Here is a 15,531-nt window from a genome sequence, read left to right on the forward strand (position 1 = left end):
TGGTATCATGGGATCTGTGTATTCATTCTGCGCGATCATGAGAAGATAGATCTAGATCCGTGAGGTGGATCAAACTGGTAAAAGGCAGGCGAGCAGGGGAGTTGAGGAATTGATGATCCGTGTAGATCCACAAGGCACGGAATCAAAAGACGGGGCAAATGGTTATTGTTCTGGGCCAAAGGCCAGGGACAGGTTTTACATTTTCCACGGGCCAAGCCAAATGATCGAACTCTACATATGGTCAAGGTCCAGTGAACTTGCGTGTGAGCTGTATGTAGTTTTGTATCGTATACCTGATACATGTTACAGCTTTGCCGCTCTGATCCTGCCTGTCAATGCCGATATGGCCCCATCTTGCGCATGATCATCGTGACGCCAGCCTTTCTTAACGTTCAGATCTTCTGGCTGTGGGCCTTCTCTACCTGTATCAGCTGCTTTCTTACTCTCCGGCCTCCATCGCCAGCGTAAGCGATCCTCCTCACACAGCTTTTGGTTTAAAGTAGATAGATCAGCCGGTGCGATGTGACCAGCTTCGTGGGGAAATGTCCTGACTCACCTTTCCTTCTATCAAGTCCGCAACGTATTTGCCTACTATCGGTAACATCTTGAATGTATGACCACAATCGCCGGTGGCAAGTACCAAGCCTTTATACCTTGGATCATCGCACAATAACCAATTGCCATCGTATGAGTCGGTGCACCAGCAGATCGCTTTATCAAACAGAGGCTTATCGGCGAATTGGGGGAAACAAGTCTTGATAACATCTCGGATAGCTCGCTCCCCTTCTTCGGGGATCGTGTCTGCCGGATTGAGTGCGTGGGATCGAGGCACAGACATCGTTATATCTTTTTCAGAGCCAAAAGGCCGACAAGTAGCCATCCTGGTGTATCCCTCGAACTCGTTGACGAATTTCATAACGCCCTCAGGTGAGGGTTCCATGAAGAAGCCCTAGAGCATCCCTGTTGAGTCAGATTATACCACTCAAAACGATGGATGAGGCTATACTCCGTTGATTGGACTTACCAGCTCGCTATTATACAGCGTTGGGGTATCTTTCAGCTGTGCTCCTTCTTGAGCACTCAGACGGATGTGACCGAACTGCCAGCACTGAGCAAGATCAAGCGTATCAGATCGGTCGAACAATCATATCTTGTGTGGGTATGTGACATACCTTGGAGACGCACTGATCCTCGAGATCGATCAAGGTGGGCGACCAAGCACCCGTGGCCATGATCACCAAATCTGCCGGCCATTCCCTGCCATCTACAGCTTTCACCCCGCGCACAGTCTTGCCATCCGCGGCCAGTAACAATGACTTGAAAGTCCCAGACGAGCCGAACACACTTTTGACGCCTAGCCTTCGTAGCTCAGCTCCTACTGCTGTGAGCGCATCCCGTGCTGCCACCCAGCCCGCATCCCGTATATACATTCCTTGCCACCCCTAAGCATCATTATTCAGCGGAGTCCGCTCTCTGATGATGACGGACTCACTTCGATATCTCCCTCCTTCAGATAAACCCCTTTGCGCAGTATGTCGTCTTTGTTGCGCAGCCATTCAACATTATCCGACTTGCCCGCTTTCACGTTGAGGTCATATTGCCTTTTAAGACTCGCTATACGACTTTCATCGTTCTGAGCCAGATCTAACTGCACACTGTTTCCTTAGCCGATCCCCGCAATACCGGTCCTGCTTGTAAACTCACCCTGCCTACGGCATGCAGAAATGGTGTGAACAAATGGTCATTGTTCCATGCATCCCAAGTCTCCAGAGCCAATCTTCCCCATATACCATCGATGTATTGGGTACTTATCAACTGCGAAATCATGACCGATTAGATCATGCTACATGCGACCCAATTGCTTATCGCTCACTTTATTCATGTCATTGCCCGCAGAGTTGGCTGAGGGCGGCTGGAACATATCTAGAATCCGTATGTCCGTATAACCCCTTCTTGCAAGATGCAAGGCGGTCGACGACCCCATTGTCCCTGCTCCTCCAACTACCAGTATCTTCGACTCCTTCGTTATCATCACGATTTGTGAAAGAATATGCGATAAGCTACCTGCTGATGAAGTCCGTCTACGAGGACTTTGCTTCAATCCGCCAAAGTAGAGGTAGATAAGGTCGTCTGTCTATCTCTGTCGCCCACTCTGAAGAACACGTCCCCGATAGCAGTAATTGTGTAATAACACCTCGCCCGGCAAAGACCGCGAGTTCTCGGGGGTTCAACGGATACTCATTCCCATAAAACGGGAAACGATATTCGTGAGCTGTTATTCTGCTATTCCACGGTCTACTTGGATGAGGTGTGCAAAGAATTATGCTTCTGGAAGTAAAAGAGGAGTCATACGACACGACCAGGTAGGTACCGAGAAATCGGGTCTGAGCGCTTCGGAAGAGCGATTCTCAGGGAAATTAACTTTTGATTCGATGGTTAGGGTAACAAATCAGAAGGACAAGGATCAAACAAACCTTTTCAAACTCATGTGACGATAGCTGGACGCGGGGTAACGCCCAAGCCGCCCAACCATAAATGAACTCGCTATCTGTTGTTCCTTTTCTCTTTCTCTTTCTCTTGCCGTAAAGACGTCTCGGTTTTAGAGCCGGGCGAATTTCCCAATTGAGGTATGGTTATTCCACTCGGGAAGTGTATTCCGTCAAGTTCACCTCTTAAACCTGGAGCGAAACAATTTAAAACTGTCGGCCCCGGATCAGCTTATCGTTCAACTTCCCCCCAAGTCCCCCTGCTTTCACCACTTAGTACGACTCGACGACTCATACAACAAGGCAAGACAGGACACAAGATGGGTAATTCGATCCACGAAATAGAGGCTGACCGGGAGAAAGGTGATATGCTCGACCACAATGTCGTAGCGCACCATAACCCGGACGAACCGGTGATCAACACCAAACACCTGGACGAGATCAAAGATCGAAATGTGGGTCATCACTCGAAATGAAGAGGTATAGGGACAAAAAGTACTTACAAGTCGTTTAGTACGATGTTGGTGCTGAATTCTTCGCCGAGATGGCGAGACGACCCGATGCACACGAACTCATGGCTCCATGGACCGAGGAAGAAGAGAAGGCCATCTTACGTAAAGTAAGGCTGACTTCTCAATGTGCATCGTGCGCATGCACTTCGTGGCGAGATGAAGTCCTGACGCTTTGACGTGCCTTTCCAGCTCGATTTCATCGTATTGCCTCTGGTAACTATCTCCCTGTTACTCGGAGGAGTCGACAAGGTCATTCTTGGTACCTCGGCGACCTTCGGTCTGAGAACCGATCTTCACTTGGTCGGACAACAATACTCCTGGAGCAGTTCCATCAGTGCGCATCATGTTGCCTTCTATGACACCTTTAGGCTCTGCTAACACAAGCGTGCTTAGTCTTCTACGGTGCTATGTTGACTGTATTCCCTCAATCATGGCTTTTGCAAAAATTTCCCACTGGTAAAGTGAGTCACGAAAGGATCCCCTTACTTCAGTCTTGCCGCTTATCCATGTTCATTGTACAGATCTTCGCTGTCAACGTATTCTTCTTCGGTATCATGACTTTCGCCACTATCGGGTGTAAGAATGCTGGTCAACTTCAAGCTGTGCGATTCATCTTGGGTATGTTCGAAGGTATGAATACCTCCGGTGCTGGTCTTGTGATCGGTATGTGGTGGAGAAAACCAGAACAATCATTCCGAACTGTTTTGGTCTTCAACACCTTCTCATCCGTCGTCAACGGTCTTTTGTCGTGAGTCAAAACAATCTCAAGAATCTCGTTAAGAAGTGACCTAATCTGGCTTCGTCGACAGATACGCCGTGCAATTTTACACCCCAACTAAGCTCTTGTCGCGATGGCAATTGCTCTACCTGATCGTGGGATGTATCTCGGTCACTTTCGGTGTCCTCGATTGGATCTTCTTCCCAGCTAACCCAACCAAGGCTTGGTGGTTGGTAAGTTCTTGTCTCCTGAGTCATCAGCTGTACCGCTAACCTTCTGCCTTTAGACTGATCGACAAAAGTACATTGCTGTCGCTCGGCTTGCTGGCAACCAGACTGGTATGGTCAACACCCACGTAAGCCGCTCTTCTCCTCTTTAGTGTTGAACAGTAGTCACACGCTGATCTCTCTCGCAGACTAAAATGCATCAAGTCAAGGAAGCTTTACTCGATATCCGAACATGGCTTTACTTCCTCATTTCCATCACGTAAGTACTGTCTGCCCGCCCGTACAGAAATATGGCTAACGCACGACGACATGCAGCCTGAACATTCCCAACGGTGGTCTTGGTGGATTCTACTCTATCGTGGTTGCCGGTCTTCACTTCAACGTCAAGCAATTGACCCTCATGAACATGCCTACCGTGAGTGCACAGTATGCGCGGCCAACATGCCCATCGAGTCGCAGCTGACCTCTCGGTCAGGGAGTTATCGGTTGGGTCGCCGCCATGATCTGGGTGGCCATTGCTAAATACACTCGCCAACCGCTTCTTTGCGCTATGGGTTCTGTACTTGCCTGTCTTGTCGGCACGATCGTCCTCAAGGTTGTTCCTCACTCCAACATCGGTGGTTCTCTCGCCGGTCTGTACATCGTCTACATGTACTGGGCCCCATACATGGTCTTCGGTCAATTGATTATGTACGCCAACGTCGGAGGAACTACCAAGAAGGTAGCTGTATTCGGTATCTCTTACCTCGGTTACGCTGTTGGAAACTTGGTCGGACCTCAATCTTTCCGAGCCAACGAAGATCCTACTTACCCAACCGCTTATACCGTCATGATGGTCGGCTACTGCGCCTGTCTCGGTCTGATGACTCTGTACGGTGTCCTCTGCTGGAGAGATAACAAGAAGAAGGTCGTCCAAGAACAAGAGTGGCGAGCTGCTACCGAAGGCCAAGAGCAAGATGTCGGAGAGGAATGGAAGGATCTCACTGACAAAGAGGTCAGTCGACTTTCTCTGCTTAAATATTTGATGAACCAAGGCTAATCATCTTATTCATTTGACGTCTATAGAACCCTAAATTCAGATACACCTACTAATTCTCGGGAACAGAAGTGATCCCCGTTCATACTTTATGCGTCTTTCAACAGCGTAAGATACATTTGGGAGATAACCACAGCGCAACTGTGTCATATTCCACTACTACTCCTGCCTTATCTGTCATATCTGATTTGTAATTTGGTTAGCTATCGAGAGATTTTTACAATTGTAGAGGAGGCTCGGAATATCGGATACACATATACACTCTTGTAATTTGGTCAATTTATGCAGATACCGTCGTCATGCAACCTTCGCCCAATCACTTAAAAGGCGCTGTACAATAACCAATTTGAACTCCCTCCCTACTCTCAGGGGCAGACTCGCTTCTAATTTTACATTCCACAATAAAGCGGAAGTTTGTTTGTTCGCCGGACAATATACATTGAAGCAGTAAAGCCTCAGGTCAATTGCTCAAGCCGCCTGGACTTCTTTGAGATCGTAGAGGTGGATTGCACGGTGCATTTACTGTACTTGGTATTGTGATCTTTCCAGCTCACAAGTCGTCTGCAGTCAAATTTTTATGGAAGAAAGCCAATGCATCCAGAGAGACATATCGAGAACCCAGAAAGCAAATTACATATACACGGTAACAATCAGAATCAATCTACAGTGGTCTAATCACACTCGGCTTGAGTTTGACTCCATTGAGAAACACTACCATTGGCCCTGGTGAAGGGTGGTGGCTGACTACCGGGCTTGGAAACGATGTACGATCCAGCCTGTTGCGTCTGGGTTTTACCGGCAGGTACACCCCATCCACCCGCACCGGCAGTGTGCACGATAAGCTGTTCTCCAGCCAACATCCTGAACGAAAATAACAACAAAAATCGTCAACATCGGCTTCGGTCAAGCGTAGAAAAGAGGAGTCGGCAGACCGGCAAGCTTGGCGTTTGAACTTACGAGATCTGAGCAGCAGGTTTTAGCTTGACGATTCTGAATCCGCCATTCTGTTTCCTCTTCTTGAGGTACGAAGCACCCCTTATACCCTCTTCACCGCCTTCCGAACCGTGAGGAGCGATCACCCGTCGTTGACCGTCATGCGAAGCGTCCATGTCAACTCGAGCTTCGTAGATTCGGACGATACCGTCTCCTCCTCTATGTTGACCAGCACCACCTGTACCTCGTCGGATACTGAATTCACGTAATATACCTGGGAATCGGCTTTCGAGCAATTCGAGATCACCGATCTTGGTGTTTGTCATATTTGTGTGTACGGCTGATTGACCGTCCCATGTTGGACCGGCTGAGGCTCCACCACAAGCTGAACGCGGACCGTAAGCACTGATTTGCTTGATTGCGTTAAGAGTTCTACTCACTGGTCTCGGCCCAGGTGTACTTTTTGTACATGAGATGAGTACCGTTCATGGATCCGTGAGAACCAGACATGACGTTGAATGCAGTGAAGACGATGTCGGCGACTCGCTGAGCGACTTCACCGTTCCTATATATACGGGTCAACATATGTTTCTATCGGACAAGTAAGGGGTCTACTTACCCTTGGGATACAGCGGCATCTTCAGAAGCACTCAAGACTGATCCTTCCGGGATGATGATGTTCAACGGAGCAAGCACACCAGCATTCATGGGGATGTCGGTACCAGACATTGTTCGGAGACAGTACAGGATACCGGATCGAGTGATAGCTGGGGGAGCGTTGAAATTGGCCAATACTTCGGGACCAGTACCGGTGAAGTCGAAAGTGGCCGAACCATCTTCTTTCACGTCGATCTTGACTTGGACAACGGTACCGTCATCGAAGTAATCGGTGGCCGTGTAAGTCTTTCCAGCATATGGTTTCAAGGCATCTCGGGTGCACGCTTCGGCGTTCTTCCGGATGGCTTTGAAGATCTCTATCAGCTGTGTGACTCGAAGTACTTAGGCAAACGATGCTCACCTCTCATGTAGAAGTGTACCACGTCTTTACCGTATTCCTCGAAAAGCGCATGCAATTGAGCGGTACCGACAGCACAAGCGGACACTTGGGCTTTAAGATCCGACAAGTTGTGGTCGATTCGCTTAGTAGGCTTGCAGTTGGGGAAATCACCAGCAGCCATAAAAGCATCGACGATCTCTTTCTCGTTGAATACGCCGTCTCGTACGATGAAGGTAGACTCGAATCGGACACCCTCCTCCCTACTGTCGATCTGGTTGGGGTGGTGCGAGTTTCCTTCGAGACCTCCGATATCGGTATGGTGTCCTCTGGCAGCGACCCAGAAGACGATCTCTTTGCCAGCCTCGTCGAAGACAGGTTGGATAACCTGAACTCATGATTTAGCTCTGTCTACTGTGTTGAGACGTCTTTTTGCCACTTACGGTGATGTCCGGTCGGTGCCCACCTCCAGCAGTGTGCTCGTTGGACAAGAGGAAATCTCCAGGTCGAAGCTCACCCTTTCTTCTGTTAGCTTGGTAGATGACGGCATATTGCATCGATCCCAAGTGGGCTGGTACGTTGGGGGCGTTGGCTACAAGCTCTCCATTAGGATCGAAGAGAGCGCAAGAGAAACTGCAGGGATGTTAGCAAGATCTCGATCACTACATCGATAACGCAGCTGACTTACTCGAGTCGCTCCTTGATGGAGACCGAGACAGCAGTCTTTTGCAAAGCCCTGCACATCATTTCGGCGACACTTGCGAATCGATGGTTGAAGATGGACAATTGAATCGGGTCAACGGAAGTCAAGTCGATCTCCTTCTTAGGTCCCAATCCTACATCGATGAAGACGTGGGAGTTGAGTATTCGAGCGGAGTTTTGAGGGTGAAGGACGATAGTCTGAGTGTTATCCAAGATGATCGCTGGTCCAGCAACCTTCATACCAGGTCGGAGATCTTGCAATTTGAACAAGGGGATATCGGTGAATTTACCCAATTCCTCGAAGTAGACTGAGTTGGTAGCGAATGGCTGAGGTTCGGGAAGGACCAATTCGCTAGATTCGAGCTGTCTCAATTCCTCGACATATGGAGAGGTTTCGCTAAGGCTGTTGGAAGGAGCTTTGGCGGTAGCTCTCACTCGGACTGCGGCAACCATGATAGGAGCGTCGAGGACGAAAGCGAACTCTCTCTTGTGCTCCTCAACGAACGCTCGAGCGAAGTCACCATCTTGAGGTCTGGCGATCATGAGGGTGGTGTCGGATCCCTGGTACTGCATGTTCAGGTAAAAATCATATACGACGGAGTCGGCAGATTCGCCTTGGTCGACGAGCTTTTGGGTTGCTCGAGACTTGAGTCCTTCGAATCGTCCATCAATTGCGGGGAGGTATTCTTTAGAGAACTCTTGGACGTATGGCTCGGATACGTCAACGGCCACATCGGCTAAAGCCATACCATAGGCAGAAAGGATTGATGAGTATCTATCGAAAGCATGTCAGCTTGGCTAGACATCCAAGGGGATATGGCTTACTTGTGCACGATAACATAGTGCATGCCCAACAAAGCAGCAAGAGCGGTAGCATGTTGACCACCAGCACCTCCGAAACAGCTCAAGTTGTGCGAGCTGGTTCGGAATCCTCTTTGTTCGGTCAAAGCTCGGATCGGTCGAGCCATCGCGGAATTGGCGACGTTCAAGAAACCAGAAGCAACCTCGGCCGCGGTAAGGTTGGATCCGTTCTCTTGGTTGATCTGGTCAGTGAGAGCTTGGAATTTCTCTCGGACTACTTCGTAATCAAGCGGCATGTCTTCGGTGGGGCCAAAGATTTTGGGGAAAGAGTCGATATGGAGTCTACCCAAGAACAAGTTCGCATCGGTGACAGTGAGGGGACCACCTTTTCGGTAACATGCTGGACCAGGGTGAGCACCGGCCGAAGCAGGACCGACGTTGAAGATTTGGTTGGAGTACGTGAGGATGGAACCACCACCAGCGGCAACGGTGTTGATGTCCAATTGCGGAACTTGGATCTGGATACCAGCTGTGTTGGTCTCAAAGACGTGTTCGTATGTTCCGCTGAATCGGGAGACATCGGTGGACTAGTGTTATTGTCAGCGGATGACACCTTCATCCCGGTGTCAGAACACTCACAGTACCACCCATATCGAAGCCGACAACAGGCGATCCGTCCAATGGGTCATATGATGTCTTGGCGAAACCGACCACACCACCGGCGGGACCAGCTGTGGTCGACGAGTCAGCATTGATCCATTCCAGCGTGCTTGTAGCGCACTCACAGAGGATAGCTCTCAAGCCCGAGAATTTCTTGAAATCCGCCAAAGCACCATCAGATTGCATGAACGATACTCTGCACTTGGAATCTTCGAGTCGTCCCTTGAACCCTTTAGCAAAACCGTTCAAGTATCGCTTGACCTCTGGGGTCAGGTACGCGTCGGCGGTGGCTGATTGCCCTCGCGCGATGAATCCGATTTTGGCTTCGATCTCCGAGGATACACTGACATTGTCGAAACCCATCTCTTCGGCGATCTTGGCGATCCGTTGTTCGTCCTCCGGCCAGAGGTAGGAGTGGGCGAGCACGATAGCGATTGATCGGTAGCCTTCTTCGTACAAGCCTTTGAGGGAGGTGGTCACCTCCTCGACATCTATAAGCAAGTCAGCCTCGGTATATCAGATTCGCGGAATGAACGAAGAAGGATGCTTACCCAAAGGCTTGAGCTCTCGGATAGTGACTCCACTACTCGTCTTGATCAATCTCTCGCCGTCCTCACTGACTGTCTTTCCTTCCTCGACGAACTCGTACCATTCCGGTATTATTCGCTCGTCGATCTCCACGACCTTCGAGTATAGCACGTCGGGCTAGAGTCATCAAATCAGTCCCGTTGTTTCTTCCTCCCTTGGATTCAGGCATGCTTACCTTCTTGACGGCCAGCTGGAAGAGGAAGGGTCTAGTTTGGAAAGCGATCTCCAGAGCATCGGCATGACCTTTGTTCTGCGATTCCCCCAAGATCCCGAGTTCAGCTTTATTCCACTGAAATGCGGTAGATGTCAAAGGGTGACTCACAATCAACAAGGCGCATCTTTCACCTTTTCTCTCTAATAACGCATTGGTAGCTACAGTAGTACCCATTCTGAGGAACTCGATCTTCTCCGTATCTATAGGCTGATTACGCGGGATCTTTTCCCCAGTAAACCATTCCAACACTCTTCGGACACCTTCCGCGGGCGCATCAGGGTAGCTGAAAGGAGGGGTTAGTCACCTTCACACATACCCAAAGGAGGGGTGAGAGTAATTCACTTATCCGGGTCCACACTCAACAGCTTGACCAAGTGGTCCCCTTTACTCTCACTCATAGCAATCACATCCTATAACAGCCCGTCAATCAGCCTTATCATCCGGGTTTAGCAGGGTGTCATGGGTGGGACTCACGCAGAAAGTACCTCCTCGATCTATACAGATCTTGACTTTGTCACTGACTGGCGCAGGCATCTTGTTACACTCTTACGAAGGTATACTTGGGCCGAAATTGGTTTGGAAACGAAGAGATTACGAAGTTGAAGTCATGACAAGTCGGGTATACAGTAGGTCATTTATGATAGAATGTGGAGAAGACGAGTTCGGAAAAAGGTTTCCGTGAACAATAACAAAGTAGGAATGGCAAGACCGAAGGCAACGCCAATGCGGGAAAGGATAATTCTGTTTGCCTGGTATCGGACCGTGCCATACCGATGTATCGCGTCCGCATCTTTGCTGCATTCGGACTTGGATAACTCTGCTTACTTGCGATGGTGAAGATAGGAAGTGACAGAAGGTTGCAAGCGCCGAGAGGTTGGCTGAACTGGATGAAGAGGCAACGATCGGTCTTTTCCGTTGAGTTCGGGTGCAATCAGAATGCGGATACGGTATTTACCTGATTTGGCAAGTCAGGCAGAGAATCCCAAATGCTGTCGGTTCTGGGTGCGTAACGATGAATATCGACCTCTGCTCGTTTCTCATCTATCCCTTGACCCCTCTTCCCCTCCCCCCCTCCTTCTTCCTGTCTGCGATCCCTTGACTCCCTCCCCCCCCCTTCTCTCCCCCTCTCCCCCCTTTCCTCCCTCTTTCCCCCTGCCCCTTCCTCTGCCTCCCTCTTCCCCCCTTCTCGTCCATCCTCGGCTCACCTGTAGTGCGTCTACACCCTTGCCTCGTCTCCTATCATACAGTCTATCTGCCTCTCCAGTCTCTCTCGCCTGCCTTCGCCCATCCGTTGTCATACGTATCCTGTACCAGAATCTTGAGCCAATACTGCGGTGGACAGAGCAAGAAAATATGGTTCTCGTTATAGCCCGTAGCTCAGAACAGAAAAAGCAAACGCCGCGGTGTTCATGCATATCAACGATACCGCTGTATCACAATATGACTACATCAGACTGACTCTAGTACCGGTACCTCGTCCGAGATCACCGTCCCCCATTTTCCCATCACGATCACTAGCGAACGACCGATATCTGCACAATTCAGTATATAACGCACTCCATCAGCCACGATCATATCGTGGAATGTGGGAATGACACTCAAACGCAATCTTCACTCACATGTTCTGCAATTTCCGCATATCCGCAGGCGAGACGGACGGTCTGGTACTTTCTAGCGATCTTAGAAGATGTGCATATTTGATGATTGGCTAATACGTCCTATGTCAGCACCAGCTCAAGATCTGTTGATTGACTTGAATCACAGATGGCATACCTTGTTATGCTCTTTTCCTCCATTGCTGATCTCGTTCTCATTCCCAGCGTGACGACTACTATTCTTGCCAATAACTTCCATCTACACGCCACTCCCAGATCAGCACAATACCATCTCGACATGAAGACTAAGAAGGCGCTCACTCTATTGACCATCTCTGCTCGCACAGCTGCCGAAGTCTCTTCTTCGACCGGCTGGATCTGCCTGTAGTTCCGTTCTTCTGCATGTCCATTCACTTGAACACCATTCTCCTTTTCCTTGATACTCGCGTGTGCCGATTGTTGATCAAGGGAAGAATGCACCACTTCCAAATGCGCATTATACACCACGGCCTGTAAATCCGCTCCTGACATCCCTTCCGTCTTATCCGCCACAGCGTTCCACTCGACGTCTGAGGCGAAGTGCAATTTCTTCGCCACCGAGAGCAATATCTCTTTGCGGTCCGAGGTTGAAGGCATGTCGCATAAGATTGATTTGTCTAGACGACCGGGTCGAAGAAGAGCAGGATCGATCAAGTCGGGTCTCGAAGTAGCAGCCAAAACGTAGACGCCTATGAGGCCTTGCGCACCGTCCATCTCTGTCAAGAGCTGGTTGACGACTCGGTCGGTGACTCCAGTGGAGTCGTGTCCTCTACAAGCACGTCCTCAGCTGTGATCTATGCAAAGTCAATGTCGGGAACGAATTCAACGCACCTCTTCGGGGCAACACTGTCAAACTCATCGAAGAAAAGCACACAAGGCTTAGCCCCACTCGCTCTCCCGAACAGATCCCTGACCGCTTTCTCACTCGCTCCTATATACTTGTTGAGGATCTCAGGACCTTTTACCGATATGAAGTTGAGGCCGCATTCACGGGCTACAGCCGAAGCCAACAACGTCTTCCCACAACCTGGATAGCCGTAAAGCAGTAACCTGGTATACCAACTGATCAGCTTTTCGCAGCGTTTTAGTCGCCGAGTGAGATCAAAGCTGACTTACCCAGATCGCAATCTCAATGGACAATTGGCGAATATTTGAGCGTATTTCGTCGGCCACTCTAGCGTCTCTCTAAGCATTCTACGGGGTTCATGCAAGCCTGAGAAAACCTCATGATCAGCTTTGTTGAGTTGATGATGCAGGTATAGAAGCTGAACAGGTCACTCACCACCTATATCGCTCCATTTCACCTCACTCTTCTGCAGACTCACCCCTCTAAGACTGAGCGGCGTAAAAGCCTCTTGAGCCAGAACAAAATCATCCATTGTGAGATGCGGAGTCTCCTCAGCCTTTAAGGACCTAATTATACTTTGTTGAGTTGCATTCCCCAGCAGATCTACCAGATCTGATATCGAGTATCCCTCTGTGAGTCCGCCTAACGAGATGTAGTCTATGTCATCATTTTCGGACATCCCGTTGATCTGTGTTTCAAGGCTAGTGTTGGGGTTCTGCTGATCGACGAGAATCCGAAGGATCTCTTGTCGCGAGTCTTTGGTCAACGGAGGAATCTTCAAGATTTCGCCGAATAGATGTTTTGCTCCAAGCATTGGGTGTAAAGCCGTGCTGCTGGTAGCGGTGACGATGACAAGGAATCCGGAAGGTAAAGCAGTAGACGAGAATAGTCGACAGAAATGATCAGCTAGAATAGCTGGATTGGAAGATGAGTTGAGCTATCAAGACAATTTTCAGCTTTTGATCTATTCTTCGCCAGAAAGAAAAAGCTGAGCTCACTTCCGTTTCCACGCCAATCAGAGTATCTAAGCCATCAAGTACCAAACAGCAAGGTCGGCGTTTCTCCGCAATTTCAGCCCATCCTGTCATACTTTCTTTCAGACTGGTCAAGCGACTCTCAGGATCCAGCTTCGCTACGTCCTCATATATCGGCTCTACAACAGCATTATAAACGGGCATTCGATTGTGGGACGATGATTCATCGATCAGGAAGACATGTCGGCTCACCGGCTAGTACACTTCGATCCGTCTCCAAGCGTTCCGCGATTATCTTCGCCACAGTGCTCTTGCCCGACCCCTTGTTACCCTCAACCAACAGTGGTCTGTTCGACCCGGTCAAAATGCCCCGAGATAGGTAGGCCGTCGCATCCGCTATTAATTGATGCTTCCCTGGGAAAAGCAAGATCGAAGGGTGATTGATGCTACGTCATGCGTTGGTCAGCGACGTAGACTACCCAATTATATGGAATTTGAATGTGTGACTTACGGCGAAGGATCTGTCTTCCTCCTGTTGGCTTTCTCTTCTTTCTTCTCAGTCCCCTTTGATAGCAGCTTGACGTTCCCCCAGCTGCTCTCCCATTCTTCAGTCCCACCGACAATAGACACACACCCGTCAGGCATCTCATCCCATTCTATGAGCTGTAAATTTGTACTCTTCGTTTTGACCATTTCTTTAGATGGCTCGCCTCCAGCCTGGTCTGTGGATCTCTGCTCTGCTTCTGTCGGCACCTCCTCCTGATCCTCTTCAACCAACGTGACAGCTACTCCATCCTTGTTCTTACGTAGCGCCAACTTCCGCCGTATTCTTTCGAGGGTATGAGCTGAACAAAGAGCTACTTTCGATGGGCCCGCATCCGGCAGTCCTGGGTCTCCCCACGCCATTGCAACCCGATACGGGATCAACCTCAGCCCCACACCCTTTGCTTTACTTTTACTACCGCTGCTTGAGCTCCCATTCTGGGTTGTGGAAGTATCTATGGGTTGTTCTTTGGGTTTGGACATTCCTCTAGGTCGAGGAGCAACGTATACTTCCGTATCCATATTGAGTAAAACGGCCTCTTTGGTAGATGTTGGGGGATTGGTCTCGTCTATACCATGGTATCAGCTTCTAGCACATAGCGAGAAGGATAGGAGATCTTGCTTGGCGGGTATTTGCTGGGGACGGACTCACCAACGCGTATTCGTATCTTAGTCTTCCCCATCACCCAAACATCTATCTCCTGCCCTTTTTGCGCAGCTCGCAATTGCGACAAAAGATGAGTCTCAAGGAAAGATGCATGTTGTTCCTGCCGATAATCATTCGATCAGCCTTCCGCTCTCTCACTGCTGAGACGTGCGCTATATAGCTGACGTACGAGTATCTCCCAATCGTCCGAAGTGAGCGGTGTTACAGAGACGGATCTAGCTTTTGTCGGATTATGTATAATGCTGATTTCCACCAGAGTGCCTTCTGGCCATCCGAAAGATAAAGCGACTTCGGGATCCAGCTCTATGCTTTCGACTCCATCCCCGGCCTGGGTGAGAGAGGAGGACGCTGCTAAGCCTGACCATCCTAGATAAGCTGGTTTCGGCGGTCGGGAGCTAGATGAAGAGGAGGACGAAGGTGAGAGCGGAGATAAGTGGATGATGAGTGATTGAGGACGCTGTAAAAGCAGATGCGAGTCAGTCACATGCTATTTATACAGATGAAATAGACTGGTGACCAGTCAGCTCAGCGAAAGGGCTCTCTACTTACAGCTTGCTGTTGGGCCAATTGAGCGAATATGCAAAGAGGTAAATGGACGAGATTCGATCGCAATGAACGATACTTCACGACAGCTTTTCGGGCCATCTTGGGTTGCGGTACCCGTGGACAATGAGCCAGGAGTAAGCTTGAGTCGAGACAAGGTGGACTCAAAAATGTTCTAAAGGAGAAAGCATAGGAAGTTACATCAAGTGAACGAAGTCGACTTTTGGACCCCGCTTCATCGGTAAAGTGAGGAATGAAGAAGCGGACCACGTGGCGCATCAGTCATATCCACAATACTGGGCAGGTTAAAGAAACTTTGCGATGCATGAAAATCACATAATGATATACATATTGGACGGGGTCAGAGGGTATCCAAAGTCCGTGTATACAGCGTTGTTTGGGTTCAGTACAATGAGTGAAAGAGACAAAGCGGTGAATATAAGGAGGCAAGA

At 49.5% G+C, this 15,531-nt stretch overlaps 4 protein-coding genes across 4 annotated transcripts; 1 reads left to right on the forward strand and 3 right to left on the reverse strand.

Annotated features, from left to right (window-relative positions):
* Window positions 1-303: 303 nt before the first annotated feature.
* Window positions 304-2,032, reverse strand: I303_104964 (uncharacterized protein; the record flags this gene model as incomplete). The annotated part of the gene is made up of 7 exons (XM_018408883.1): window positions 304-486; window positions 557-949; window positions 1,025-1,108; window positions 1,173-1,442; window positions 1,493-1,648; window positions 1,705-1,815; window positions 1,874-2,032. The coding sequence occupies 7 exons, from the start codon at window positions 2,030-2,032 to the stop codon at window positions 304-306; spliced, it is 1,356 nt and encodes a 451-aa protein (XP_018262574.1).
* Window positions 2,033-2,806: 774 nt separating this feature from the next.
* On the forward strand, window positions 2,807-5,035 carry I303_104965 (uncharacterized protein; the record flags this gene model as incomplete). The annotated part of the gene is made up of 11 exons (XM_018408882.2): window positions 2,807-2,941; window positions 3,001-3,105; window positions 3,188-3,332; window positions 3,392-3,459; window positions 3,520-3,746; window positions 3,808-3,949; window positions 4,003-4,071; window positions 4,132-4,202; window positions 4,259-4,358; window positions 4,419-4,937; window positions 5,009-5,035. The coding sequence occupies 11 exons, from the start codon at window positions 2,807-2,809 to the stop codon at window positions 5,033-5,035; spliced, it is 1,608 nt and encodes a 535-aa protein (XP_018262573.2).
* A 615-nt stretch (window positions 5,036-5,650) lies between these two features.
* I303_104966 (uncharacterized protein) lies at window positions 5,651-10,405 on the reverse strand (the record flags this gene model as incomplete). The annotated part of the gene is made up of 15 exons (XM_018408881.1): window positions 5,651-5,840; window positions 5,937-6,297; window positions 6,353-6,477; window positions 6,532-6,874; window positions 6,931-7,294; window positions 7,350-7,539; window positions 7,595-8,383; window positions 8,434-8,996; window positions 9,049-9,140; window positions 9,195-9,560; window positions 9,621-9,774; window positions 9,833-9,907; window positions 9,980-10,154; window positions 10,214-10,281; window positions 10,346-10,405. 15 exons carry the CDS (start codon window positions 10,403-10,405, stop codon window positions 5,651-5,653), a joined length of 3,915 nt encoding a protein of 1,304 aa, XP_018262572.1.
* A 910-nt stretch (window positions 10,406-11,315) lies between these two features.
* Window positions 11,316-15,181, reverse strand: I303_104967 (uncharacterized protein; the record flags this gene model as incomplete). The annotated part of the gene is made up of 13 exons (XM_018408880.1): window positions 11,316-11,403; window positions 11,491-11,579; window positions 11,645-11,725; window positions 11,788-12,274; window positions 12,337-12,555; window positions 12,622-12,718; window positions 12,788-13,289; window positions 13,351-13,505; window positions 13,579-13,772; window positions 13,838-14,438; window positions 14,522-14,636; window positions 14,706-14,993; window positions 15,086-15,181. The coding sequence occupies 13 exons, from the start codon at window positions 15,179-15,181 to the stop codon at window positions 11,316-11,318; spliced, it is 3,012 nt and encodes a 1,003-aa protein (XP_018262571.1).
* Between the last annotated feature and the right edge of the window lie 350 nt (window positions 15,182-15,531).

This window comes from Kwoniella dejecticola, chromosome 6, assembly GCF_000512565.2.
Source record: "Kwoniella dejecticola CBS 10117 chromosome 6, complete sequence".
NCBI lineage: Eukaryota > Fungi > Basidiomycota > Tremellomycetes > Tremellales > Cryptococcaceae > Kwoniella > Kwoniella dejecticola.